This window comes from Gregarina niphandrodes (genome assembly GCF_000223845.1).
Source record: "Gregarina niphandrodes unplaced genomic scaffold scaffold00047, whole genome shotgun sequence".
In the NCBI taxonomy this organism is placed as follows: domain Eukaryota; phylum Apicomplexa; class Conoidasida; order Eugregarinorida; family Gregarinidae; genus Gregarina; species Gregarina niphandrodes.
Genome location: NW_011645815.1, coordinates 44,833 through 72,187, shown reverse-complemented (window position 1 = coordinate 72,187; position 27,355 = coordinate 44,833). Strand labels below are relative to the sequence as shown.

Genomic DNA, 27,355 nt, shown 5'->3' with positions numbered 1-27,355 from the left:
TGGCGCAAGACTTTGGTATCCACTATCTCCCCGATATTAAGCCAACAGCAGCGGCGTACCCAGTGCTTCAACCGGACCCGGCCAGTTGCGTGGCATTCGCGCGGAGCGTGGTATTCGTGCGGGAAACTGGGAGACAAGAAAACTTGCCCGGGATCCGCGAAGGCTTTGGACGGGGAACTGGAGCTCACTCGGACCGGTTTCAAACATGGGTTCAAGACGAAGTTGGGACGACTTGGAAGGGCAGACCATTCATGGCGGAATAGGTCGTCTCGGGGATCCCACAACTCAGGGAATTTTTCGGCATTCTCGTGGAGGAGAATCCCAAAAAAAGAATCCCAATTTTTTGAGATGCGGACGAATCTGTGCACGTCCAGTCTGTCATGTGGTGTGTTTTGTGTGGCGTTACAAGTGTCCGGTTTCGACGCAACAAACATTTCGCACATTAGCCGTAAGGAGCTGTTTCGTCGTATCGCTGCAGCTGGTCCTTCTTTCTACTGTCAGGCGCAACCCGGTCAAAGGTTGGAGAAGTGGCCGTTCCCGCGGGGGTATGATGCCCCGGCCGAGCCTGCAGAAATGTTCTGGAGTGAGGATGTGACGAAACACGACTGGATACACATGCTGTCTCCCGTGTGCTTCATGGACTGCGGGAGAAGTGTCACAGTTGAGACGCTGGATGATCATGTCTCCGATGATAGGTTTTTAGGCCAGTTCTGGGGAACTGTGCCGGAGTCCCTTAACTACCGGGGTGACGCGGTGGTGGGCTTTCACCAACGAGCCTTGGACATAGAGATTATGAGGCGCCTCCCGCTGCACCATCCGTTGTTCCACTCGTTGAGTGAGTCAATAAGACAATCTCTTGAGACAGGCCCGGATACGGTGGATCGAAGCGCAATGAACCAAGACGCAACCGGTCACGGCGCAACGGGTCAAGGCACAATGGATTGGGTGCACCCAACGCCGATGCTCCAGTCGTTCAGACAATCTCTCAAACGGGCCCTCGAAGCAGACAACTTGAAGCAAAACGGAGCAAGAACACGGGGCGGTAGAGGTGCGACGAGTCAATCCCTCGTGGAGATGGCGGGTCACAGTGCTATGGACCAAGAGCCGATGGACCAAGCGCCGGTGGACCAAGAGCCGATGGATCAAGAGCCGATGGATCAAGAGCCGACCGATGATGCGAAGCCCGGGTACGAAGACGCGGGGGACGAGGAGATTACCATGAAAGCACATGACCTTAAGCGTTTGATGGCGGAAACATTTTGTGAACATTCTCGTGGCTTGCACAATCTAATGAATTACACTTTCTTGCGAGGGCCGAAGGTCCAGGTGTTCAAGCGATTTGATGGCAATATGGACGGCAAGATTCCATTGGGTTGCTTGAAATGGGCATTTCATGTGGCAACAAAGTTGGACTGCAGTAGACTGGTCCTAGCCAAGAATGGAGACGTGGTGTCTGCCTATCCCTCCTTGAAGCGTGCTGCAGGATGGAGGGCCGAGCGGCCGAGCAAGAAGGTTGTTGCTTTTTTGTTTGCGAAAGCGATCTTAGAAGATCATCGATGCGCATCATTGATCACACCATCGGTTGCGAAGCGAAGAGATCTCGGACGTGCATCGCCACGTACGAAGAAACCGCTAGAACTCCCGTGCTATTCCGAGCACATACACGGCTCGCTGAACCGACGTAAAATTACCTTCGAGGAATGGGAAAAGGAAGAGATCGAAACGGTGCCTGATTCCGCCCTTTGGCACGTATCCGTTACGTATCAAGAGTCGATAGCGAAGGTGCTTGAAGAGCCTTATGTGTGTCAGGACCACACGGTCGACGAACTTGTCGAGATGGCTCTGAAGCTCTCGTCCGAGACTAGCGACGTCGTCGTTCCTGTTTCCGACAACGTACGTGAAACTCTTGCTCGCGTGTTCATCGATCTCATCGGGAAAAGAGAGTGCGATCTACCTCTGGAAACGAGACTAAACACCGGGCCAGGACTGTTTCCTCTACGCCTCCGAATTCCCCCTTCGTTTGCACCTTCTGAGCGTATCGCAAAGTACCGAAAGTCAAAGGGTGGGGCCCGCGACCTATGTTTATAAAGAATCATTTTGGCCTGCTTGACAGACGATTCATTGCCGTCTGTAATCCTTACCAGTTCTTGACTTCAGAAGAATAACTTGATAAGGCCATGAAGATCGAGATGCGTTGATTGCAGCATGCCTATCGAAACTTTTATTTGTGCACTGCCTTCGATATATCGTGTGTGTGTATATGCGAGTGCGAGTACTTTGTTTCCACGCCATTATTTTTTGAATGAATGGATTCATGACCTGATCGAAATTACCTATCGGTATATCTGACGTGTTAACTTTGATAGATATATCCTTTGGTGTAGGTGACGTTCTCGAATAAACGACCTTAATAAATTTCAATGAAGGACAACCTGACCGATTCCGGGACCAGAATTCGAACCAGTCACCTTTCTAAAGGAAGAATTCATCTCAAGTATAAGCCTTCCCACCTTACTGGAGTTAAAACAAGGGCAATATCTTGAGATGGAGCTTGCTGGGAGACATTTATATCGAAAATTCTCGAATTCCGTTTCAGTTTTGCTTCATAACTAAACACAGAAATATTAATCAGATAAATATGTACTTACAACGCGATCATTGTTTCTTCTTCTTCCATGAGCAGATCTTGAACACCGATAAGCTCCTCTTCATCAGTGGATGGAACAACTATCCCATGATATTCCTCCAATAAATTTTCTACTTGTTGCCTGGTAGCCATTATCTCCATTCGTTTCTTCCGGGAGTCTCTTAAGCTGGCTAAGCTCTCCTGTACATCCTTCATAGTTGGCTTGGCATGCTCCTCGTCAAGAACCTGTATGCGTTTATTCGCTGCCTCGATCTCGGCCTCAAGTGCGTCTCTTTGCTGCTTCAACATCTCGCAAACATTTGTCCATTCATCTTGATTTTGCAACTCACTACAACCACAATATGACGCCAACAACTAAGTGAGAAGTACTCTGATTGTGCTACTTGTTCTTTCACCAAACTATCTATTTCTTTCTCTAATGACGTCTTTAGGTCAACGAGGTTCTTCCAAACTACAATAATTAATTTCACACGGCTGTGAGACACACCACGTGGGGTAGGACACACCACGTGGGGTAGGACACACCACGTTGGGTAGGACACCACGTGGGTATAAACGGTATAAACACGTGGGTACTTACTTTCGGGACATGCCGAAAGCAGTGACCGGGTTTCGTCGATATGTTGTTGTATCTCTGGGTCATTAACAAAACCTGGGCCATCCAGCGCTTCAGTAGCCGGCCCGTCTAAAACACGTACCGTAGGTTCCGGAAGGTGTGCTTATACATTCAGTTTCCGCTTTCCTCAGTGCGACCTCGGGCAAGGCGTCCCCCTCAAGAGAGACCGCTTGGGCGAGCATGAGCGCGGTCGCCTGGGCAGCGATCAACCGGCGCCAGAGGTCCGCACGGTCTTCGAACTCTCGCGCCAAGTCCTCCGCCGCAGACGGATTGACTGTCGTCCACAAAGGGTCATGCGCGTCCAGACTTTTGGAGATCCTGCAGATACATACAACTATCGGCTCCCAACTCCCACAATGCTAGTTCCCCCACCCTACTGTTCCCCCACCCTACTGTTCCCCCACCGTAATGTTCCCCCACAATTGTGCTCCTAGGAGTACTGGATCCCAACGGTAGCGGTCCCTGATAGCACTAACTCACAACCGTACTGGTCGCCAACAGGACTTAATCCCAGTAGTACTTTTCCCAACGAGTGCTGGTACTGGTTCCCAACGAGTGCTGGTACTGGTTCCCAACGAGTGCTGGTACTGGTTCCCAACGAGTGCCGGTTCGTACTTCTCCAACTGTACAGTGCTATTTTGACTAGTCATGAAAAATTTGATCGAGCCGCCGCGGCATCAAGGTGCCTGCGTGGAACCGACCGTCGAGCCAGAAGGCGACCCAGTTTTCACAGAAGCGCTGGTTCTCGCTTGGTTCAGGGTGCTCGCTGGTTCGTTCATTTCGTTGTCGTTGTTCCACCGCAGGAGACCGCGGTCGTCGTGTGCCATTGTTCTGCGCCGCGGTAGTAGTCGTCGGGGTGGCGTGCGTCAGAGTCGTATCCGTCATTGCTGCGTCTAGTAAGGCGGTGAGGAGATCCGTGAGATCGGTTTCCAGGCCAGGAGGTCTCCATTCTATTTCTTCGTCCTCGTTGCCTGGCAAAACGGTCAATGGAACTGTGAGCTGATGCTCAATGGGTGCTATAGTCATTGGTGAATTCGAAGCTCCGGCTACTAGGGGGAATGGGCCGCCGCCGGGACTGCTGTCCAGGAGCCAGAGCTTGTGAAGCTCGGGCAAGAATTGTTTATTTCGATAGACGAATGGATGGCAGGACAGTCTCCACGGGAGATCATGTTGTGAGGCGAAGAGGTTGAAGGCCCATAAGACTATGAACGGCTGGATGCTGGTAACCGACTCCAGTTGGATTGTTCGAGTCACTTCACAGTTAGAAGGTAAGCGTGGCACCAAGCGGAAAAAAATGGTGAGTAGTGAAACGTTTAACCAGCCGCAAGTGCTTGGTACAAACAGGGTCAACTTCAGCGGTCGATACGGCTGTGGATCTGACCGAAATATTCCAGATTCAGTATGCCGTTCCGATAGCAAAGAGACCAGCTTGGACGCTAAAGTCACTGGAACCTCCAGTTCCGTTCGATGCAAGGGGTCTTCGCTCTGGGAATGCCCACCGACGTGTCCGTTCATGTGTCTCGTCAAGGTATCATCCTGCTCATGCTTTCGCCGAAAATGACTTGCAAGACAGGCGGCTACTGCCGTTTCAACAGCATCTGTCAGTTTATGGATTGAAAAATATCGAAGCTGGGACTCCTGATCATTTGTTCTCTTCGCGTTAAACATTTCGTCTCCAAACATTTCGTCTCCAAACATTTCGTCTCCAATGTCCGAGCTGGGTTCGATGCAGTCCGGTTCACTGAACATTCTGGACGGACCGAAGTCTTGAGGCGAGCTCAGGGAACAACTCGGGAAGCTCCTGATCGCTGACCTCTTTTTTTTAAACGGAGACACCTTGGTGGCCGATAGGTTGCAAGTCTCTAGTTTCTTGGACCTGAACAAGATACTGAGAAGGACTGAGGAGTCAAATGAGCTCATAGGCACCGAGGCTGGCGCCGACCGCTGGATGCTGACCACTTTCTCAGCGTTCTGTTCGATCAGATTCAGGGTCTCATCCGACAGCTGCCGGTCTGCTGGGATGTGCAACTCAGCAACCGGACAGGACGCGATGTTTTTAGGGGGCGGCAGCTTCGTGAGGTATTCGTCAACAAATAAGTAACTCGTAATCAATGGTGAAATATGGGACCGGGTTTGTCCCATAACACACTGCACCCCCTCAAGTTTGTCCGGGTAGACATATGTCCACGTCATTAAACAGGTAGCTGGATACAGTCTGCCTGATGCTCGTGGTCAGCCTAGGTACCCGTAAAACCGAGTAATACACAATTTCAAAGTCAAGTCGGTCCCCAAATTAGCCTGGACACACACGTGTGCGATGAGGTTTTGGCTACTTATTCCGAGCTTCGATGCCGTAAAACTAAGCTTGCTAAAGTCTAGTAAGCGTTAAGAATAGACGAACATTCCGATATCAGAGGATTCACATGCAACTAATGATATATTCACAGTAAGCTCCTTGATCTTCGTACTGCCATCCGCCTTCAGTATTCCGGATCTGTACGTGAGTGAAGCTCCAGGGAGATTGGCGAGATATCCCTGCAGATATTGATAATTCAAAGGCTGTGATGATGTTCGACACCGGCTCAAGTGAGAGCTGGATCCCGGCAGAAAATTGTAAAGATGAGAATTGTGTTCATAGAACGCGGATAAAATTCAAGGGGAATGAGGAATACACACAGCCACGTCACGTTGTTGAATTTTTGAGTGGTGGGATAGAAAGTCGACTTGTCCCCAGAAATCGTAAGAGCTCCCTCCGGCCGATGCGCATCTTCATCCAATCTTTTAGTGATAATTGATAATGTTCGTGTCCCTGATGTACCTATCAACTTGGTCGAATCAATGACAATCCCAATTATGAGCCGGTTGAGCTGGGATGGTCTAATAGGTTTAGGTTTTACTACACCTGAACAAATAAGGGAACATAGATTATCTTTAATTGATCAAATTAAGCTACATGTAAGACCTATTCCCCTTACAGCAACTCTCTGAACTGGCCTCTGCGGCCCAATCAGCTTCTATGGTTCAATCAGCTTTTATGGTTCAATTACCTTCTACCTTTGATAGAATTCGTTACGAGAATTGGGGTTACGAAATCAATTTTCGTATTACGCAAATGATAAGGATGGCTTCTTTAATTTGGGAGGATTGAACGAGAAGTTTGCGGACAAGCAAATTAATTGGATCGTGGGGAAGAATAAGGAAGGTTACTGGTCCAGTCGACTTAGTTCGGTAGAGATTGGTGGGATTCCTTACCGGCAAGAGTGTGATGCGATATTTGATACTGGAACGTTGATGACGTATGTGCCTACTTCCGTCTACGACCGTCTTTGGTCTGCGGGATGCTCGGTACCGGATGTTACCCTGGTGTTCGGGGAGACTCGTCTTCCTTTGAAGAAGGAGGCGCTGGTCTCGGCTACGACGACGAACGAATGTTCTTACACTTTTGCGCCAGAACCAGGCTCATTACGCTCCGAATTGAAGCAAGAGTGTTGGACGCTCGGTTACGCGTGGTTTGCGTCCTATCCCACAATATTTGACTGGGAGGGTGACGAGCCGTTATTGGGATTTCTTGTTGTTTAACACGCGGGTGCAGAATGTCCCGAAAAAATTGGAAGACATCGGTGTGTCGCACCTAGAGTGCGCACACACGCGCACCTCGTCCGGGGTTAAAGGAATAGATAACTGAAATGCGCTCGGTGTTCGTTGCTGCTTTGATCGGTTCGGCCGTGGCTCAGAAGGGCAGACAGTCAAGTGACCCCGTGTACACTTGCCCTGCCGGGTTCAACCTGAACGGCAAGATCTGTGAGAGACAGACCACTGCGCAGCCTCAGCTGATCTGCCACCAGGGCGTCTTGAGCGGCTTGGAGTGTCTGACTGAGACCCCCAAGTCCACGAGATGTCCGCCGGGTACCCTGCAGTCGGGCAAGCAGTGCATTACCTCTCAAGAGTTCCCTCCTGTGAAGGTGTGCCCCACCGGATTTGTTGAGACCCTCGCTGGGTGTGAGGCCCAACAGCCGCTGCCCCTCATTGAGGTGTGCGAAATCGGCTCCAGGGAAGGCCCCGAGTGCGTGACCGCCGAGACGGCCCCGTACGTCGTGAGCCAGAAGTGTCCTCCCGGCTTCGAGGAGGCAGCCAAGGGCGGCTGCTGGAAGAAGACCACCTACGATTGCACTCCCGCTTTCGCCGGTAAGGGCGGACTCCGCGGCCTGATCGGCGAACTCGGCGTTGCCCCTGCAAACGCCAAGGCACAGGTCATCAAACAGACCTGCGAGCGCAAGGAGGCTGCTCCTTACCTCACCGACAAGGTCTGCCCCGCCGGCTTCGAGGACAACGGCATCAACGGCTGCATCAAGAAGCACTTCCACCCCGTCATCACCAAGTGCTCCAACGGTGGCGCTGCCTCCCAGTGCTTCACCACCCGCACCGTGCCCTTCGAACAAGAGTGCGAAACCGGCGTCATGACCGGCAAGATGTGCCGCATTCAGAAGACCGTCGCGCCCGAGACCTTCTGCGCCACTGGCTATGACAACGGCCAAGCTTGCGTCCAAGCCCACCCCACCGCTCCCGTCTGCGCACCGGGTCTTACCCTCACCGGCGGTCTCTGCGTCGGCTCGGAAACCGCTCAACCCGAAGTTACAGTGACTCTGACCTGCACTGGCAAGAACTGCCACCACTAGGGTGCCGCGCCATACGTATACAAGAACTTTCATCAAACGCCTGTCGCTATCCTTAAGTAGAAACAACCCATGATCACTCGCCACCTGTAACTTACACCACCGCCACCCAGCCGGGCACCCTGTCTGGGTCGTCGTCCCCCCCGCGTATCTTGTCCCCCCCCCGCTCCCCCTGGGGTCGAGAACTTAATTTATTGTGCTCGCCTCAAGAAATGAGAGGCGGGGTCAGTCGACCACGGACGTGTACCGCCGCGGAGTGTATAATGCATGTACTCGCTGTGGCTGAAGGGTCCACGTTTGTCTCGCTTCCGAACGCTGGTCTGAATTGCGGGGCCGACAAAGGCGAGACCGGAAAGGGTCCGCAGAGTGGTGAAAACAGTTCGTCACCCACCAGCACAAGTTATGTGCCTAGAATGGGTCGTATGACGGCGTATGCGAGGCCTATGTTTGCTAACTCCGTTGAAGGATACTTACGGCTCCGTGACTCACTATCAGAGCAGGAATGGAAGGCGATGGAGAGTATTAACGATAGTAACTTGGAGACTTGCCGACTGGACTACTTGGAACTGGCGGGAATAATCGGTCTGTTTGTGGATTTTCCATTTGGGGCGGTGAAGGGTGACATATTCCGGAGGTTAAAAATGAACACGGCCGAACGCGACATATGGACTTCAGGATGCCTTTTGGAGTGTGCGAAGGTCCCTACCAGGAAATTATTGGAAATGTGTGTTAACAAGCTTAACTACAATCCCGGCGTCCAGATTTGGGTACTGGAGAGCTTTAGGGCGAAACGGCTGCGATATTCGTCCTACCTATCGAGGTCCTGCGATGACAAGAGTCTTGCTCGGGGCTTACTGGAACCAGTTATCAGACAGCTTCGGCATTGCCGACTAAGCGTTAGTGACTTTTTGGATAGGCAGGTTGAAAAGGTCTCTCAGAACGAGTCGTTCGTAAGTCGGATCTTCAGCCAGCCGGATATGATAGCGAAAATAACGGAGGACTTCGTGAGGCGCAAGGAGAAACCGGCCCCAGCCAAAATAGCCGAGGAGTCCGTGACCCCCACGGAGGAGGAGGCCGCGGTGGGCCCATTGATATACGTGGCCACGTCTGGAGGACCCACGAAGCTTGCTGAAGCTCGGGATACCTTCCGAGACGATTTCGACGCCTACGAGAAATTGCAAACTGTTTTACCAACGGCGACTCGTCAGAGACTGAAAAAAGTGTCGGAGATAGATTTCAGGAAGTGTGGACTGGATTATTTGGAATTGGGTCAAATCATTTCGCTGTATGTAGACAACCCGTTTGGAGGGGTGTGGCCCCGCGAAGGTGCCGGCCACGATCCGGCGGACGTGCTTGGAGTTAATCCAGAGTCGCGGAAAGCAGACGTATGGACAACGGGTTGTCTTCTTCAGTACGCCGCGGTACCAATTTCCGACCTCGTTGACTTTTGTTCTGACACACTCGGGTTCGCGACGCGTCTCCACGGGAAGCCATCGCTAGAGTGCCTCAAGCCGGCAACGTTAACCTACATCAACGACGCCGAAAGACCGGCTCATGGGCGTAAGGAGCGACTCGCCCAATTCATGGATCAACTGAAAGACGTGACACTCACCTCGTCAGAGTTTGCCGCTATGCAATGCAAGAACTTCCTGAACAATCAACAGGTTACAGTAGGTCTGATCGCCGCGAACCGGGCTAAGAATATCGCGCCGGAGGGCGGGGACTGGCTTGGCGGGAAATTGCCAAGTGAAGTTGAAGTTGAAGTTGAGACGGGGACGGGGAAGGACAGGCTTGTGTGGGAGATGCAGCAGCCTGGTGATACGCACCGGCCTAGTGAGAACGTCTTGCGTTTCAGAACCAGTAAACGTAGTCCGGAGATGCCTGTATACATTCTGACAGATTGCGTCAGAAATAGCTTTGCGCTGAAAAAGCCAGCTGTAATAAAAGACGACGCGGAGGCTGCTAAGATTGTAGATGAACTGTTGCCAGCTTCTGTGCGCATGAACATGGCCTTCAATATGAAGGTGGAAGACCTTCTGGAATGTCGTTTGGATTACGTAGAAGCAGCTCGGATTATTTGTAAGTACATTAAGAAGCCTTTTGGTTCTATTACGCATACGGCTCAGCAGAAGTTTTTAGAATATTTGGACAAGAAGAAAAAAGTGGTCAACCTCCAAGGATGGATGTCTGGCTGCATTCTTCGCTATGCCAAGGTACCAATTGACAGGCTAAAAAGGGTCTGTATCGAAACGCTTCGCTTCATACCGAACCCCGACCCGTGGTTTCTCGAGTGCCTCAGAATTCATCCCATGACCATCAGTCACTACAATCGTGTTCGGAACTCGATAACGGATCCAGACGAGTACCTTGCTACCTACGAAAATGCAGTGATCACCGCAGACACATACTTCGAACTCCAAACACACCCAAGACAAATCATTCGCAGACGCCTTCAACAACTCGTCCTCCAACCCCACCCACAAAAGCCTCCGACAATCCTACAGTCTGCCCGCGACCCGTCGTCCCACGACCCATCGTCCCACGACCCATCGCCAGGTGCTGAACTGGAACCACGACGAGGCATTAAGAGACTCTTCCCGCATCGGGGACGTGCCTTTCCAGCCGAGGAACCCTCGCAGAAGCGGTCGGTCCCGGTCACGCGGCTCATCCCAGGAACTAACTTGGCCCCGGCCACGCAGTCAGCGCAAAATGCAACGGTAACTCGTCGAATGACTGATGAACTCGCTGCTGAAGTCGCTGATGGCGTGTCTGATGCCGTGACGCATGGAATGGCCGATGGACTGGCCGATCACGAAACATCGAGGCAGATACGTCCGGAGGTGACTGATCAGCTGCTGGCCGAGCAACTGGCGGATCAACTGAATAGCGCCACGAGCCTACTGGAAGACGCGGATCGGTCACTCGCGGTGTTTGTGACCGACCGCTCGGCGAACGAGTTCTTGGGCTCGACTACCGTCTGCCCGAAACCCGAGGCCGTCACGCGTAACAGCGTCCCGTCGATGGATTCGGTACTCGGCGTCTTTGCGGAAGAGATGCAGCACATCTTGCCCCCAATGTCCCCGTGCAGTCTGGGGGAGCTTGCCGAACTACTTTGACGTCTCGACAGCCTGGTCTCGGCCTTCTGATCTCAACCTCTTGGACGTTCGCAGGACCTTTGTGTACCCGCGTCGGTGACACACGTCTGGCACACCGGCTCCGCGAGTTTTTTGGCAGTTCAGTTAACCCATTCACAAACCCCGTTCACAACCGACTGCCGAGAGGGGGAGCTCTTAAAATCCGAGATTATGAAAAAAAACCAAAAACCTCTCCAACTCAAAATCGAACCACGGTGGCAACGTAAAGCGAACCATGGTCGGATCTTCACCGACTGCAAACACTCCACTGCCCGTAATGTGTTGTTTATATTTTTCCCTGTCAAGGCTTCTGAGCCGCCCTGTGTGTGGTGCTCGTTTCTTGTAGACAGTGATCAGAACGATGGTTAAAGGTCCGTTTTGATTTCTGATGTGTCGAAGCATTTAGAGCTCTTATCGGCTGGGAGGTCAACAACTTTGCAGGTATTGATGACAAGGGTACCGTCGGGTTTCCCGCTGTCGCTGCCTCTTGTTTCGAGTTGTCTCAAAGTCGACATGCCGTCCACCAAACACCCGAAAACCACGTGGTGCCCGTCAAGGTATTTGGTCTCCACGAAAGTAATGAAAAACTGGGAACCGTTCGTGTTTGGCCCGGCGTTTGCCATCGAGAGAGCTCCGGGTAGATCATGGTGATACACAAACGACTCATCCTCAAACTTAGCCCCATCAAACATCGATTCACCTCCGGTCCCGTCGTGGCGAGTGAAGTCTCCGCCTTGCGCCATGAAGCCATCTATCACTCGGTGGAATGTAGAGTTGGCATAGCGATTTTCACAGGCCCATGCAAAATTTGCGGTCGTCCTGGGCAGCTCCGATCCAAACAACCCTAACGTAAGTACACCCAGCTCACGGCTCTCTCCGTCCTTGATCACACTAACATCAAGTTGAACCAACCGGTCGATCTCGCCTTCAGCCAGAGACTTGTTCGGAGTCAATTGCCTCTCAACCGTCGTGAAGCTTCCCGTCGTCCTGCTTCCTGTGGGTGAGCTACTTGCCACAAGTACCAACATGTTGGAAGCTACGAGACCCTAAACAAACTCCTGTTGATCTTGCTATGGGAGACTGTTACCACGTCGAGCAATTTCATCTTCTAATTTTTGGCTAATCCTCAAAGGATCACGAGGCGGTGAAAAGGGAAGGATAATTTTGTTGGTGTCCGAGACATGTGCAGTGGCGAAGGGGTTTGGACCACTGTGGTTACTTCGTGAAAACCAACCGAGCAAACAAGAACCCCGGGTGCTAGAGGACACCTGGGACAGGTGCAGCGGGAAGTGCGGGCGGCAAAAAAATCTGGGGACGGGGAAATTATTTTTGCAATATAAAGCGCCATGAAGGGGCTTCCCGCCATGAAGCCTGCTGTAAATAGCCCGAGTGGCTGGTTGCTGATAGCTGTGACGCATAACCTGCAAGCCCCTGCATCCGTCCTCGGGGTCATCGCAGAAATTGTTCGAGAATCCAGCCGAATACCGTTTCCGGATGGTCGACCGGCGGACAGCGGGCACGACCTTACCCCGAACTACTCGCTCAGTATAGCACCCAATCTGGACAACGACGGATTCCCGGCTTCCGGAAAGGGTACGAAGGCGGAAGGTGACGACCAGACACTGCTCAAGTCCGTTCTCCTCAAAGACCCAGCCATAAACGACGTGCCGATCTCGGGCAACAATGGCTTGCCCGAGAGCCCCCGAGGACCCCAGTTCACCATCAGACGGCAACCTCGCATTATAGGAGACTGAGCGCGAGACATCTGCGACCAACGCTTGACTTACTGACCGCCTCTGAGGCTTAGCTGCCTCCGGGGTTAGCTGCCTCCGAGGTCCAGCTGCCTCCGAGGTCCAGCGGGGCCTCTTGCCTTCGAATGCACGTCCGAGATTGGTAGACTCGAATCTGGTGAAGCCGGAATTAGCCCGCGCGCGGAGAACAGTCCTGATCGATCTCGCTTGCTCCCTCTCTTTCTGAAGATCTAGTACAATTTCGGGAAGGAACGGTGGCTCCAGCAGAGAGGACAGCCCGAGGAACGCGGCGAGCAGCCCGAGAAACGCGGCGAGCGGTCTTGCTCAGTGATCTCGGAAATGATCTTGGGGGTAGAATATTTTTATATATTCGGCACAGATGAATAATTCGTGGGGGGGGATAAATAATTCGAGAAATATAGATGAGTACTAGTTTGGGTAGAGATTCCAGAAGCCAGACCTCATATGGGCCATCGGGAGCGAGCGCGGAGAAGCGGCCAGGGGTGGCGAAGGAAAGTTTACAGTTGCGGAAGGAGAGGAGCAATGGGGAAGAGCAAGCGTTGACCCCGCGGCAGACATTGCAATGTCAGTTGTTGTTTATAATGATTGGGACGAGTGCGATGTACTACTGGAACTGCGCGTTGAACACGTTATATTCGGTAGTAGTGGTGAAGCATCCGAACGATATCCAAACGATCACAAACGTGTATACGGTGATGGCAGTGATTTCTGCGTTTGCTTTATCCATTTATGGGGCGTCCAAGCCTTGGATGCACTTCGTGGGTGGTAGTTTGTTGGCCGGAATGTGTGTGCTCTTCCCAGTTTTCGTGTGTCACAGTGGGGACGGCAAGACGAGTGTAGTCCTGCTTCACCTGTCCAGCGCCGTTGCTGGTGCGGGTGAGATGTTGTTCCAATGTTCTGGCTACGCGTTCGCTGTGCTGCTGAATAAACGGTTTGCGGGCTACATTTCTTTCGGTTACGGAGCCTGCGGTGTCCTCACCTTTGTAATCTGGATGATTCTGAGCGAAGCCATTTGGCCTTTGGCCACGGGCAGTACCCACAACATGACCTGTGCCGTCTGGGTACAGTTCGGCCTCGGCGCCGTTTTCATAACATGCTCGCTACTGGGCACCTGCCGCCTATTGCAACTCCCGCAAATGAAGGAGTGCCTCAAACTCGGCGAACGGAACGTCACCTGCCAAACCTCCATACAGGGCGAAGTTGGACGCAACCTCCTCGCCGCGCCCAGTCGGCTTTCCATGGATGACGCCGCTGGAGACGCAGCCGTCCACATCCGACTCCATCCTCGCGACCGTGTGGACACGCCGGGTGCGGACTCCACACATCAGGTGGAAATCACACCAGCTACGGAATACACGCAGAATGCGGAATATACGCAGAATGCGGAGAACACACAGAGTGCGGAGAACACACAGGGTGTGCCTAACCGGGTACGTCAGTCCTGGCGGAGGTTGTGGCCGATTTTCCAAGAGACGTGGCAAATGCAGATAGGTTTGGGAATTTGCCAGGGCATAAGCATGATGGCCTACCCCCTTATCGGACCCTACCAGTTCAACTTATCGGTGCGCAGGAACGACATTTTAACCGGCATTTTTCAGTGCGGTGACTTCGTCGGCCGTTACATCCCGAATCTGGCGCCCATCGTCCCCGCCCTGTTGCTACCCGCGCAATGGATGCTGCCCCTGACGCTGGTCCGCGGCGTCCTGCTAGCGCTCTTCATCTACATCGCCAAGCTCACGGCTGACGGCCAAACCACCCACGTACTGACTCAGTACGGCACGCAAGTCGTTCTCATGGCTGCGCTCGCTCTTTCGCATGGCTATTACGGAAGCATCTTTATGATCCGCATGACTGAAAATCTAACCGCCCCCGCGGCGAAGGTGCAGGCCTCGGCCATGGCCGTCTGCTTACTCGTAGCCTGCATCGCCATCGGCATGGGCTTCGCCCAACTTGTCAAATTTTGAACACTTTTTAACACACGAAAGGGCCCGCGTAAAGGCCCAACACGAAAGGGATACGTATATGGGATTTTACGCCCACAAGCATGCCACAAGGCTGCGCCATCAATAAGAGGGCTGCCGGGGGGGACTAGATCTGTCAATATTAGTTCTGTTAACCGGCCGTGGTAACAAGGCTTGCCGACCGTGGGGAGAAACATGGTGGAGAAGCACACTATCTATCTAACTACGCGTCGTATGTATCGCCTTGGGTAGGGTCGCCTCCGAGCCAAGATCCCCGGCCCACGGCACCAGCCAGTCCCAGTTTCGGCACGGCCGCACGCTTTTGGGCCGGCGCTCGCTGACTCAGATTGGAGCCGTCGGTGCGCGTGGACCCCGTTCCACCGCGCGGGACCCACACGTCGCCGTCTACATGCTCCTTGGTGCCTCCTTGGCGATCGCTCGCGACCTCTCTCTCTTTCGGTGCGGTCTCCCTGCGACCTTCCAGCCTTCCAGGACCCTCCAGTCGGGCGGCGGCGCCCTCCAATCGGCTTGGGCAAAAGTCAAACTCATCGGAGTCTTTCTCATACCGGTCAATTCTGTTGTCAGCTGCTCGTCTCTCGAAGCCCCGACCCTCCGGAGGTGGCCTAACATCCCCACTCGATCTACCGAATAAACTTTCCTCGCCGGTCGTAGTATGTCGACGGTCCTCTTCCTCGTCCGAAGAGGAACTGGACCGTAGCGAAGACATCTCTCCATTCAAAATCCTGGTAGCCTCAGCTAGGTGGTACCTCCGGGCCTCTCGCTGATTCCGATTCGAGGCGAATCTGTCGTTCTCCGCATCCTCCTACAACAAATGACTCACCGATCCGTAGCCCCGTAACACGCTGACTCATAGCAGGCGGACTCATACCACGCGAACCCGTAATGTAGGAGTCACAACGGGTGGGTATTGAATTGTAATTTAAACACGCGCGTGTGGAACATGCTTACCGGTTGTCTCATTGACCGCTTTTGCGGTTGGGACTGTCTGGCGGGTGCCGACGGTATCTGCTTAGCTTGAGTGACCCAGGCTTTCCACTCCTACAAGGATTCTTCTTTGCGGGAAGGCGCGCGACAAGGATGTGAGTGTGTCCTAGCTTACGGCTAAGCCGGTCTGCCATTTAGTGATCTGTAGTTTGAGTTGATCAGCAGTCTTCATCATCTCGTCTAGTTTAGTTTCATACACGCTCAGCGCACTTTGGAGATCCGGTAAGGCTTTGGCGACAGTCGTTTTCTGCTTGAGTTGTCGGTAGCGGTCCACACTGGCCGATCGCTGAACAGCACCCATGCAGCCGGAGGGGTCGCGTCCCCTGCCAGGGTCTGCGGGTTGATGGTAAGCGATCATGCCACCAGAAATGGTGCCGGTTCGGCCGATGGGGGGCTGCCGACTGGACGATCTCATTGTTGGCAATTTTCCGATTTTTAGAGAAAAAGTCTAGTTAGCCTAGTTAAGTCAAGTCTAGTCTAGCCTAGCCCAGCCCAGTCCAATGCAGGATCGTCAGGCAGTAGAGAAGGCGTGTGATGGCATAAATACGAAGCCTAAGTTCAAGTCTGCTTACTACTTTTCGTTGCAGCCTCTTGAGACGCTTTGTGACTCCTCAACTGGTCGTTGTCATGCCAATGCTCTATATGCACTGGACCATGGTACGATTCCCAAAGTTTTGGTGGGTTTGAAGACGTTTCCCGATGATTTGCAGGTGGTGAGTGCGTGTATAAAGATTCTCAACATGATGTGTCAGTCTTCTTCTTCTGATCAAGTAAAGCAGTTTGTGAAGGAGGGTGCCTTCAGTGCCATATTACAGTGGGTCGAAATGGATCGTGGCGCGAACGCGGCGGCGGCTGCAGGGCCTGTGTCTGGGGGAATTAGCGGCGGAGTTAGTGGGGAGGAGTTTGCCAAGATCATGCCGCTAGCATTAGACTGTGTAGACTTGGTCGTGAAAAACGACCGGCTCATGGCGCGGCAAGCACTGCCGTCTCTGCTCAACCGTTTGCAGACTACCGTGACGGACACTGATGGTAGCAGTCACCGGCGACAACTCAACTCTACGTTGATTCATTCTTTGTGTGACTGCGTCAATGACCTTACAGCCGGATATCCAGAGCAGGACTTGGATGGAGCTCAATATTTAATCGCCTTTATACTAAAATTATCAGAAGCGAAGAACGAAAGAGAGGTCCGAAAGCTTCTACCGACGGTCTTCGGAGCACTACAAGCATATGCAGCACATTCTGAGAATATAGGCAACTACATATTAGATCTGCTTGAGATAAGAAACAGATATCAAGATGAGCCGTCAACTAAATTACACATAAACCCAGTGCTTAGTCGTCTGTGTACCCGCGAGCAGGCAAGTCAAACGATAGAGACTATTAAGACCACTGCGGGGACTAAAGAGGATGGTAAGATGTTGATCCAAACTGCCTTTTGTCCGGATATGGCGGAAATTGTTCATGCGAAAGATGCGTACCAAGTATTAATCAAAGTCTTAAACCAGGCTACCGAGGACATCAGGAAGAAAAATTACTCGGAATCAAACCTCTTGTTGGTTAGGGGTGCATGTCTCTGCCTGGCCTATATGTGTGATAATCCGGAGTATATCGCTGATGTGAAAAATGCAGGAGCCCTGAAGTCTACGCTTCAGTTAATTACGACGGCCGACGACTACCCGGACATTATTGCGGCGACCTGTACCCTTTTGGGATCTATGTTAAAGGACCCTGAGGACTCGCTCAAGTTTATTGAGTCTGGTGTTTTGAAGAGGTTGTTGGATAAGGCGGCTGCAACAAGTGCGACCGGCGAAGGAAGCTCCTCTTTGCTGTCTGGAATCAGCATGGTCATGACCCACATTAGTCGTCATGAGGATTGTTGCACAGCCTTGCTGAATCAGAATGTCTGTTCGCAACTATCTCGTGCAATTGGACCCAACACATTCCGAAGTGTGGTTTCGCAAGTACTCAACTTCCTCATCAACTACTCTCACAACTCACCTGCGCTGGACCCCGAACTGATCAAAGTTGTACAAGCCGTTTACCAGTATAACCTGTTCAGTTCTCACGTTGTGGAGCAAGTAGTGCAATTACTCATCAACATCGCCGACAAATTCCCGGAATGCCTCGGTTGCCAGGTAGACGAGCAGGCTGGAGAACCTCCAGCCAGGAAAATGAGTGACGTACCTATGGCTGCGTTGTACATGGATCTTATAATGACGTCACTGGATAATATTCAAGTTAATGAACCCGCTTTCGCGCTCTGTGTGACGGCCTTGAACAAGCTTCCAGATCGACGGACCTTGCTCGAACACAGTTTGTCCACAACCAAGACATTGCTTCCAAAGATTGTTCCCCGGCATCATGAGGCTCTGCGGATTCTAACTCGGCTTGCCGCTCTATCTACACTTGATGATATTGACACTGCCGGTTTAGACTTGGCTGCGGCGATCCAGGCTCTAGTTAAGAGTGGCAGTCAGGTGGACGTGGACGACAAGGAGGCGTTGGTCATGACCCTTATTTTGTTGATCAAAACGAGCACTGCCTCACGTAGCGACGCATACAATGCTATCTTTGGTATTGCATTGCGCGTTAACGATCCGCTTATGTTGGTCTTCATTGTCTCGTTGATTAAAGATCTGATTGCGGAAGAACCGAGTTTAGACGACTCGTTACTGGAGTTGTTGGTTACAAAGACTCAGGAACTGCTCTCGGATCAGAGTGACTCCCGAGAGGGTTCGGTAGCAGCACTTAATCTAGTCACCTTCATTGCGGGCCTTCCGCGCCACAAAGGCGACGGTCAGTCGAAGTTCGGCCTCGAGGGGCTCCCTGGTCGCCGGGAGGCTTTATCGGATACGGTCGCTGCTGGTTCTGGATCTCGTTTGTTGCTGGAGCATAAAGTGCAAAGCGACGTGATGAGTATTGCAAAGAAGTTGAAGATGCGGGCAGATGTTCAGTTGGCAGTCTTCCGCGCTCTGGAGAGTATGCTACGCCAGGCAACTGAGGAACAGGTGAAGGCGACGCGCACTTTGGGCATCACGGAAGTCATCAAGTCAGCAGAGGCCAATCACTCGCGAAACACCGAGTTGCGGAAACAGACGTTTAAAGTCTCGATGCTAGTGATGCAGGAGAACTATCTAGAGGAGTTGGTGAAGCAGTTAATTGCGCGAATGAAGCAGGACTTCTCTAAGGGAATGTTCGACGATCTTGCAGATGACATGGACCAGCTTTTGGTCGCGTTGCAGGAACCGGATGGCCCGCGGCTTTGCACCCGACACAAGCTGATCAGCATCATTTTCAACGTAATCGGCGGACTCGGAGGTTCGCGAAGTCGGGATATGGCTAAGCTCATCACACCGGCGTTCACGCGACTCGTAACCGCCTATGCACAGACACCGATTGGGGGCCCAGTGTGTCAATCGTTCGTCGCGAGTGGAGATAAAGCGGCAAAGGGTGCGCCAGCGGCAACACCTGCTGAGGCAAGGAGTGTGGCTGTGGAGTTAACTAAGGCAATCATGAAAATGATTGCAGACGATCCGCACGATATTGCTGACGTATGTTTGCTGCTGCAGGTTGCAGGCTTGACTGTCGGGCACAACCAATATGTGGCCGAACACGTGATGACCATGGCACCAAGTCTGATAAACTGGTTGGAGATACTGGAGTACAACTCAACGGCGATGGAAGCCGTAGTGGCTTGGATGAGTTATATTCCACTCCGTGTCTTGGTCGAGTCAGAGGACTTCTCTACATTGCTACAGCGTCTAAGACGGATCGTGGCGGGGGAGGCAGAGGCGCCTGTGGGTGGACGGGCCAGCATGTACAGTGCCGGAGTTTCGAGCACGGCATGCTATAACGCGCTCAACATTCTGCGCTATTGGACCAACGACTTAGAACTGGTCACCAAACTGCAGCAAGAGGGGGTGGAAGCCGCGTGTTTCACGGCCTTGTCCAAGTTTGCGCACGACACGCACGTAATGAATGCCGGACTTCAATTGTTGGAAATGTTTGCAAACACAAACCCCATGGAACTACCACAGGAAGTTACCGTACAGCGTGCAAGGACGATCAGTCGCGCTATCACAAGTGCGGACTCGGAACTCACAGTTACTCGAGCCTTCAACGTTCTAGGCAAGATGCTCTCCATCTGCCCTGACCCAAAATGGTTCAGAGGCGAGACCTCTCTCATCAAGTCCGTCCGAACCGTCCAGGTCAAAGTGACGGCGCAGGAAGACATCGAGGATGCCATGGCGGTCGTGCTCTCCGTCATGGGCGGCGAAGAAATGGCCCTCATGCTCATGTCGCAAGTCATCGACACCATCAAACAACACAAGTCCCGGACAGCCGGAGGCCCCTGGCTCGACGACATCGGACCGCAGATGTCCGACGTCAGTCTCTATCTACAGGGCACACTCGAAAGTCCCCAAAAAACCTTCCTGGGCATAAGCGATACCTTCTCCCACATCGCCAAACTCTTCCAAGTCTTTCCCAAGCATAGCGAGCTACGACAAGGCACCTTCCGCTCAGCACTGGCTGCACTTAACTGCGCAATCCTCCTTAAGGATCAACCGAAAATTGCGAGCATCGCAGAAAAGGCAATTCTTGAATACATTGCGCCAGAAGTCATGAACACACTCAACACACGATGTACTACCACCAACCCCTTCACTTACCACCAACCCCTTCACCCACCACTAACCCCTTCATCCACCACTAACCCTTCACTTACCACCACTTGATGCCAGTGTTATCTCCTTCAGTCGATTTGGACGCGTTGAAGTTGATGGCAAAGATGTGCGAGTGCCCGACGACGAGCGAATGGGCGTTGGATAAGTTGAAGACGGAGGGTATTTTGACGCAGTGTTACCGGACGATGTCTGGGAAAGGATCGTCTTCATCGGATAAGTTGAAAGCTCTGAATTTCATGGGTGCTTTGAGTAGTTCGACGGAAGGTTTCCACATGTTGCAGCGCGCGTTCAAGATTGTGTATGGATCGAACACGGATTTTTGGCAGCACCAGTTGGCGTTTGCGAAGACGTTGCCACCGGAGGTGTTGCCTGCCTTTTTGGCTTACATTTACCACTTCCCGCGTCAGGTATCGGGGGTGTCAAAGCAGGCCTTGGCGGACGCAAGTAGTTTGTTGAAGGACTTGGGTTCGAAGGCAGCGGTGTCGTTGGTATACGGGATGTCCATCCTGGCACACGCGTGCAAGTTGGAGAAGGAGACAGGGGGTACGATTAACGCTGGTGCTGTGGCCGAGTTGGGAGAGGGATTGGATAAGTTAGGTCAGTTGTCAGCGTTGCGCTCGCTGAGTCAGCAGGAAGTGAACGAGTCGCTCTACCCGCTGGCGGTGTTCTTGCGGGATACCAGTTTCGTGGTGGAGTTGGATGAGCTAAACAACCGAGGCTTCGACATGCTGGGAGAGTTATTAGGCGAGGCCGATATGACGACGAGTTTGTGGAAATCGATTTTGCCCCTCATGTCGGCTGCGGCTAACCAATCGAACTTTGTCGCGGACCGCGTGGTTAGGAACATCTGTCCCGTTATGTTTGAGCAATCGCGCTTCTTCAAGGGTCAGAAGAGTGCGGTGCGCGAAGACGGGCTCCGTTTGCTGAAGCAAGTATCCATGCTGCTGCCCGAAATCCCAGGTTACAGTGTGTTCGCCGAGACCATCGGAGACAACTCGGCCATGGGCGCTTCCGCTGCTGGCGCCTCGGCCGTGCAGAAGGTCCGTGGGGCCTGTCTGCGGGAACGGAACGCGGGCACGGCCATGAACCACAGCGCGTGTGCGGTGGTCAAAGACTCACTGGAACCGGTGGTGGCCAAGACGCTGGAGGCGGCGGGCCAGAAGCCGATGAATCCAGGCGATGCGATGATGGGTGACTACACGGCCGCTGTGGAGTGTATCGGAATGCTCCGAGGCGAAACCATCGATGTCAGTCCGAGTCTGAAGACCTGCCTTACGAATCAGACCAACCCGGCGGTTGTCTCTAAACTAATTGCGACCATTGCGATGCTGCGGACCAACTCGCCACAGGCGGTGGAGAAGCTCCGGGGCGACCCGGCTCTGAGGAATCCAATGCTCCAACTTTTGAATGGCATTCCAAACGTACCGAGTGCGGAGCGCGTGGATCGCCTTAAGGTGATCGAGTTCTATACCAGCGGCTGCAAAGAAGATGTGACCAGCTGGCTGCCGATCGACAAGCTCGCCGTAAGCATGTTCCCACAGACGGAGGACGGGATTGAGAGACGCTACTACCTCAAGGCCCTTAAGACCAGCCGCGGCGAACCGACTCCCGAGATCGTGGACATTTTGATGGTCGGGTTGCAGGACGAACGTAGTCGCGAAGAGAGCAAGGAACTTTGCGCGAACTTCCTGAGCCGGGATGCGGAGGCAGGTAGCCGCAAGCTAGAAAGTCTTCTGGACCAGAATCAGGTCTGGGCGGGCTTGGTTAAGGACCTGAGCATCGTAGGTCCGTTGCTCTCGACAAGTGCTGTATTGCGAAAACACGCCATTGATCAGGCCCTAGGTGAGTGGCTCGGCCAGTTACCGCGCTCCGCTTCCGCCATTGCTACACTTTGCGAGTTGGAGCCATCGTTGGCGGCGCGAGTGAAGGAGATTAAGCCGGTTACAGAGGTAAGTGCGCAGTTCTCTACGGGCGGCGGCGAGATGGTCGACGGGGGTCTGGCTAAGTTGATTAGCTTATTGCTCAAGGACGACACGGATCCAGCAACACTGGCGGCCTGTGACGCAATTTTAGACGTGGGATTTACACAGGTGGGTAAGGGCCTGGGTGACAGCAAGTTAGTCGAGGCCTGTTGTAACTATGCCGTCGCGCGACCTTCGGATCTGCGAAAAGACTGCTTGGTTGTTGCCATGGGATTGTCCAAGTGGGAGAAGCAGTTGCCACGGATCTTCGACGCCATCTTGCGCCTACCGGATACAGGTGAGCTAAAAAAGCGGGCGCTCCGCAAGGTCGCGGATGTCCCCGAATGCCATCACATCATTCTACGAGAAGTGGCCAAAGCCGACAGTGGCCTGAAGCTGGACATGACCACCGCCAAGGCCATGCTGAGCAGCCAGCGGTCCACCGGCGTCAATGACGCAGAAGTGCTCACCGGTCTGGTCCAGTGGTTGCGACAACTCCTCGGTTATTGGGACGGTGAGATCGCGACTGAGCTAATCCGGACACTGGTTGGGCTCAAGGACTTTAGCGAAGGTGGCCCGGCCGCAATTGATGCCGTCCTCAGCCTGCTCTACGACGCCCTGGCTGCAGCCGCCAAGGCAAAGACGGTGCCGAAGGATGACAACTGGGGAGACGAACACGTGCCCTCCGAAGGGTTCCTGCCTCTGACTTATGCGATAAAACGTCCGAACGAACCACGGGCGTGGGAAGCTCTGGGCCTCAGTTCCTTCACGTGCGGTCTCTTCATCTCCACGCTAACCAAGCTCGTCGACCAACGGATACAGGCTACCAGCGGCATGACCCGGGCCAGCACGACCACCAGCGGCTCCGTGACCAACGCTGGAGTGGCCACCATGCTGAACCTACTCGCCTATCTTGCTTGCGAGAAACCGCTGGGCTGCGAACAGAGCTGGACGACCAATAACTTGTTCGAGAATTTGCGGACGTGCACTGGACTCGTCGGCGATGTGTACCCCATCGCCGTCATTTGCGCCAACGTCGCTGCAATCACCTCCGACCTAGATCAAATCAAAAATCAGCCCGATCTTTGGTCGGCCTTGCAACAAAAGGCCAACAAGCACAAGCAGTACGTGCAAGACACCATCCGCTACATGACCAGCTCCAGTTCTACCCAGCTGACCTTCTTACGGAAATTGGCATCATTCAACTGGTTCTCATAACTCAATACTCGATCGTCGATCGCAGCTGGTTGTTCTTAGTCGTTTGCGTTTACTGGCGCTTGTGTGGAACTAGTGGTCATTCATTTTCGGCGATTAGTTAGTTAGCATAAAAAGGTCAAATTATACCGAGAATTTCGCCCAACTCGGCGGCACACCCGTCCGAGAGGTCCAGGACCCGCATCATGGCTTCGGGGTCTACCACCGAAGATACAGATTGTGCGGAACATCGGTCAAAACACTCCGGGTCAATTGGTATCGACTTGGCCCCTGCATGCCCGTCGCTTGCCTCCGACCAGCTGGCCTCCGACCAACTGCCTTCGAACGACTGTAACCGTCCAAACTGGGCGTTCGTGCCGAATTGGATGTTGGGACCACACGCTGGCTTCGGCGAGACCGCGATGGGCGAGACCGCGATTGCCGAGACCGCGATTGGCAAGCAGCAACTAATGCCTTTATATGCAGTCTAAATACGATTGAGTGGACGTGCTCTGGCAGCATGGCGACTGAAAACGTGCGGGAGTGAGCGAATGCTGGGGGCATGACAGAAGCAGGGCGGCATGATAGAAGCAAGGGGTCACGGTGACTGGGTCACGGTGACTGGGTCACGGTGACTGGGTCACGGTGACTGGGTAGCCGGGCAGGTAGGGGAGGTGGGTTTAGAGAGTGAAAGGGGGGGGTGGGCATACTTGTTGTTGGTAGTTCATTTGCAGGTTTCGAATGATCCACACACAGCGGCTGAAGCGTTCACAGTGAAGGGGGTCATTGAACACGAAGGCCAAGCGTCGTCCCGGGAAATCAAGCATGACCACGAAATCCGGAGCGAGAGCGTTTTCGTCTGTCCGACTGTAGCTGACTCGCCGTTCACAGTAGGTGTGCATTCTGAGTTTGGCGCGAGCGGCGTGGATCTCCTCCTTTTCTTCGGCCGTTCGCACCTTGGTGGTTAGGCGGACGAGACACTCTAGAGGGAACTCGACCACTTCACCTTCCATTGAAGTAATCTCCAGTATCCTGAGGTCTGGCGACAAGCTAGTGAACAAGCAGTGCTCATCCAACAGCTCCGTCAACTGCTTCATCCACAACCCTCGCACTAAGACCAAAGCGTAGTGCTTCACAATCTTCTGGCCTCTGAGCAGATCGTTGCCGTCTATTATAATTGGTGCAGCAACCGACACCACAGGCGATCGGTCCTCTTGACCATCTGCGCACCGCTTACGATCTTGTCCCGAACGTGTTTCTCCCCAACGCGTTTCTCCCAAACGCGTTTCTCCCTCCGTGCCCTCTGGTCCCTCCGGAAGCCCTTGCCCCTCGGAACAGTTGTCGCAATGTTCTCTGTCTGGATGCGACCAGGCACTGCCGCATGGTGTACTATCATCGGGTCCGTAGGTTGAGTTTCGCAGGGTCCGGTTCGCGAGATCGGGTTCCTCCAGAGCATCGTGAGCGTCAAACGAAGGGTCGTAGCTGAGCTGTTCGATGGGTAGTGAGATTCCTCGGGCTCGTCCGCCACTGCTAATCCGCCCGTTCTTCAGTCGAGGAGGTCCACTGGGCAGGGCATTGGTCTTGGATGCCGTTGCCGCAGAAGGGCCGGGCGAAGTTTTTCCCTGAGTCCGTGTTGTGTGTCGGAGGCGAATCGTGTTTGAGTTTTCGGTAGCTCGTTGGGCGTAAGTTAGTGCATGTAACAGATCCGCAATGTCAGAGTCGTAGTTTCCGGAGTCAAGGGCTTTGAGCACGCTCAAGGCAGTGTGGTCTCGGCCTGAAGGGAATTGGGTGGTGGGGCAAAACATGGTCGTGGTGCGTTTTTAAAAATGGTGCCCCGAGTGCCGAAGCTCAACCTGGGCGAGGCCATTGGCAAGAACAGTGAAAGCCAGGACTGGCGGCAACAGGACTGGCAACCCATTCAACAGGACTCTAGCTCAAGCGCTACTAATTTACCCACCGGGGAAACGACTTCCAGCGCCCAAATGCCAGATCACCCACAGGCGGCGACAGGTAGTCACACGAACAATACTTACACAACAAATACACGTACGGCCGCAGGCGTTCCCTCTGTAGCCGTCACCCCGGCGACGTCTTTCCCGCGCCCCAACGACGACCATAACGAGGTAAATGAAATTTTAACATCTGGCTCACCGATTGCACCCGGTGGGCAACACGATAAGGACCATCAAACCCGCGCAGATGGGGGTTATGATGGGCTAAACGCCTCTCGGGAAAAGACTATAGGCGAGCGAAAAGAAGGTAACTACATTGACCCGGCGCACGAGGAACGGAGAAAACTTCAAGGAAGCGAGCACTCCACGTTGGGAGGCGACTCGAGCTCAGGTAGACGCCTTTCATCGGAGCTTCTGCTGGATCAAGCCCAACATGCCCCGGCGTCTTCCTCCAGCTCCGAAGTTCCCTCCCCACCAGGAAAGGGTGGGACGTCCGAAGATATTAAACTAAGGCACATGACCAGCCACGTTGTGTCCAAGGGTCGCCTAAGTCCAACAGCCTACGCAGCCATGTTGCGACAACGATTAAGCACACATGACATACCGGAGCTGGACTCGATAATAGCTGCACTTGTGGAGGCAGCACACACGCAGGAGGCTGCGCTCCAGCAGCAAGAGGCGTTCCAGCGGAACAAAAAGTTTTACGAACACCAAATGGAAACTTTTGCTGCTGATAAGGAGCGACTAGAGGCGGAAAATGCTGTCCTTAAGCATAAACTGACCATGACTGTAAGTAGTATTGCTGTTGGCTTGGTGATCATGCCGTTGATCCACCTGTCGATAAACGACTGATCGTTTATCGACCTGTCGTCCATGGAACGTGGTCCATGGAACGTGGTCCATGGAACGTGGTCCATGCCGGTAGATGTTATTCTCTATTCTTTCAGACATCCGACGATACTTTGCGCGAGATTAGCGACCGGTTGATGAAAGCGTACGCCGACCGGGACGATGCCTTGGAGACGCGCAAGGCGTTGGAGGAGGAGTTAGAGAAGAGCAACTGGGCGGTGCGAGACATGAGTTCCAAGTTGGCCGAACAGCACGAGTTCTGCATTCAGTATTTGAACGTCATTATGTATTACGAAAAGCACTTGCTCAGCTGTGCTCCGGGCATGGTCATAGATCTAGAAGATAAAGTTGCGCTGCAGAACCTGCAGCCTGCGGACCAATCTCCCACGGACGCTGGTTACTCGCCGCTAACTTCACTACAAAGGTCAGACACATCGCAACACACCCTTCCCCACACTTTTCACCGGAGTGGAAATGATCCGGAGACGAAAGAGGAACTGAAAAATGGGCGGAACCATGACCAGGGGTTTATGGAAGTTTCCGGTTTCCATGGTTCCTCAAGTATGGTGAGTCACGGAGGCAAAAAGAAATGGACGAATCTGCTGACACCGCGATTACTCAATCCTCATTTGCCAAAATATTTTCGCAAACACCACAAGGCGATCGACCGCGCCGTCACAAACCTCGACGGCTCCGCAAGTGCAAGATCCACTACGACCCAGGCCGGCTCTTCTACCAGAAGGATCATGGAAACCAGACACCAAGACCCAGGAGGAGGCGCTCCCGACCCCGCCAGTGATGACCCCGCCAGTGATGACCCCGCCAGTGATGACCCCGCCAGTGATGACCCCGCCAGTCATGACCCCGCCAGTCATGACCCCCGCCAGTCATGACCCCGCCAGT

The 27,355-nt window shown here is 53.3% G+C and overlaps 10 protein-coding genes across 10 annotated transcripts; 7 read left to right on the top strand and 3 right to left on the bottom strand.

Moving 5' to 3' along the window:
* Window positions 1-348: 348 nt before the first annotated feature.
* Window positions 349-2,088, top strand: GNI_157830 (hypothetical protein; the record flags this gene model as incomplete). Its single annotated transcript, XM_011134702.1, has 1 exon — window positions 349-2,088. One exon carries the CDS (start codon window positions 349-351, stop codon window positions 2,086-2,088), a length of 1,740 nt encoding a protein of 579 aa, XP_011133004.1.
* A 65-nt stretch (window positions 2,089-2,153) lies between these two features.
* On the bottom strand, window positions 2,154-3,238 carry GNI_157820 (hypothetical protein; the record flags this gene model as incomplete). Its single annotated transcript, XM_011134701.1, has 6 exons — window positions 2,154-2,209; window positions 2,277-2,472; window positions 2,516-2,609; window positions 2,649-2,975; window positions 3,017-3,121; window positions 3,228-3,238. The coding sequence occupies 6 exons, from the start codon at window positions 3,236-3,238 to the stop codon at window positions 2,154-2,156; spliced, it is 789 nt and encodes a 262-aa protein (XP_011133003.1).
* A 2,878-nt stretch (window positions 3,239-6,116) lies between these two features.
* GNI_157810 (putative aspartyl protease) lies at window positions 6,117-6,842 on the top strand (the record flags this gene model as incomplete). The annotated part of the gene is made up of 2 exons (XM_011134700.1): window positions 6,117-6,218; window positions 6,327-6,842. 2 exons carry the CDS (start codon window positions 6,117-6,119, stop codon window positions 6,840-6,842), a joined length of 618 nt encoding a protein of 205 aa, XP_011133002.1.
* A 107-nt stretch (window positions 6,843-6,949) lies between these two features.
* On the top strand, window positions 6,950-7,939 carry GNI_157800 (putative oocyst wall protein; the record flags this gene model as incomplete). The annotated part of the gene is made up of 1 exon (XM_011134699.1): window positions 6,950-7,939. The coding sequence occupies one exon, from the start codon at window positions 6,950-6,952 to the stop codon at window positions 7,937-7,939; it is 990 nt and encodes a 329-aa protein (XP_011133001.1).
* A 260-nt stretch (window positions 7,940-8,199) lies between these two features.
* Window positions 8,200-11,052, top strand: GNI_157790 (hypothetical protein; the record flags this gene model as incomplete). The annotated part of the gene is made up of 1 exon (XM_011134698.1): window positions 8,200-11,052. One exon carries the CDS (start codon window positions 8,200-8,202, stop codon window positions 11,050-11,052), a length of 2,853 nt encoding a protein of 950 aa, XP_011133000.1.
* A 383-nt stretch (window positions 11,053-11,435) lies between these two features.
* Window positions 11,436-12,175, bottom strand: GNI_157780 (peptidyl-prolyl cis-trans isomerase, cyclophilin-type; the record flags this gene model as incomplete). The annotated part of the gene is made up of 2 exons (XM_011134697.1): window positions 11,436-12,116; window positions 12,158-12,175. The coding sequence occupies 2 exons, from the start codon at window positions 12,173-12,175 to the stop codon at window positions 11,436-11,438; spliced, it is 699 nt and encodes a 232-aa protein (XP_011132999.1).
* A 1,068-nt stretch (window positions 12,176-13,243) lies between these two features.
* Window positions 13,244-14,806, top strand: GNI_157770 (nucleoside transporter; the record flags this gene model as incomplete). Its single annotated transcript, XM_011134696.1, has 1 exon — window positions 13,244-14,806. One exon carries the CDS (start codon window positions 13,244-13,246, stop codon window positions 14,804-14,806), a length of 1,563 nt encoding a protein of 520 aa, XP_011132998.1.
* A 1,345-nt stretch (window positions 14,807-16,151) lies between these two features.
* Window positions 16,152-23,675, top strand: GNI_157760 (hypothetical protein; the record flags this gene model as incomplete). The annotated part of the gene is made up of 3 exons (XM_011134695.1): window positions 16,152-16,154; window positions 16,315-20,455; window positions 20,569-23,675. The coding sequence occupies 3 exons, from the start codon at window positions 16,152-16,154 to the stop codon at window positions 23,673-23,675; spliced, it is 7,251 nt and encodes a 2,416-aa protein (XP_011132997.1).
* Window positions 23,676-24,331: 656 nt separating this feature from the next.
* GNI_157750 (hypothetical protein) lies at window positions 24,332-25,456 on the bottom strand (the record flags this gene model as incomplete). Its single annotated transcript, XM_011134694.1, has 1 exon — window positions 24,332-25,456. One exon carries the CDS (start codon window positions 25,454-25,456, stop codon window positions 24,332-24,334), a length of 1,125 nt encoding a protein of 374 aa, XP_011132996.1.
* Window positions 25,457-25,477: 21 nt separating this feature from the next.
* GNI_157740 (hypothetical protein) lies at window positions 25,478-27,345 on the top strand (the record flags this gene model as incomplete). Its single annotated transcript, XM_011134693.1, has 3 exons — window positions 25,478-26,392; window positions 26,551-26,876; window positions 26,922-27,345. The coding sequence occupies 3 exons, from the start codon at window positions 25,478-25,480 to the stop codon at window positions 27,343-27,345; spliced, it is 1,665 nt and encodes a 554-aa protein (XP_011132995.1).
* Between the last annotated feature and the right edge of the window lie 10 nt (window positions 27,346-27,355).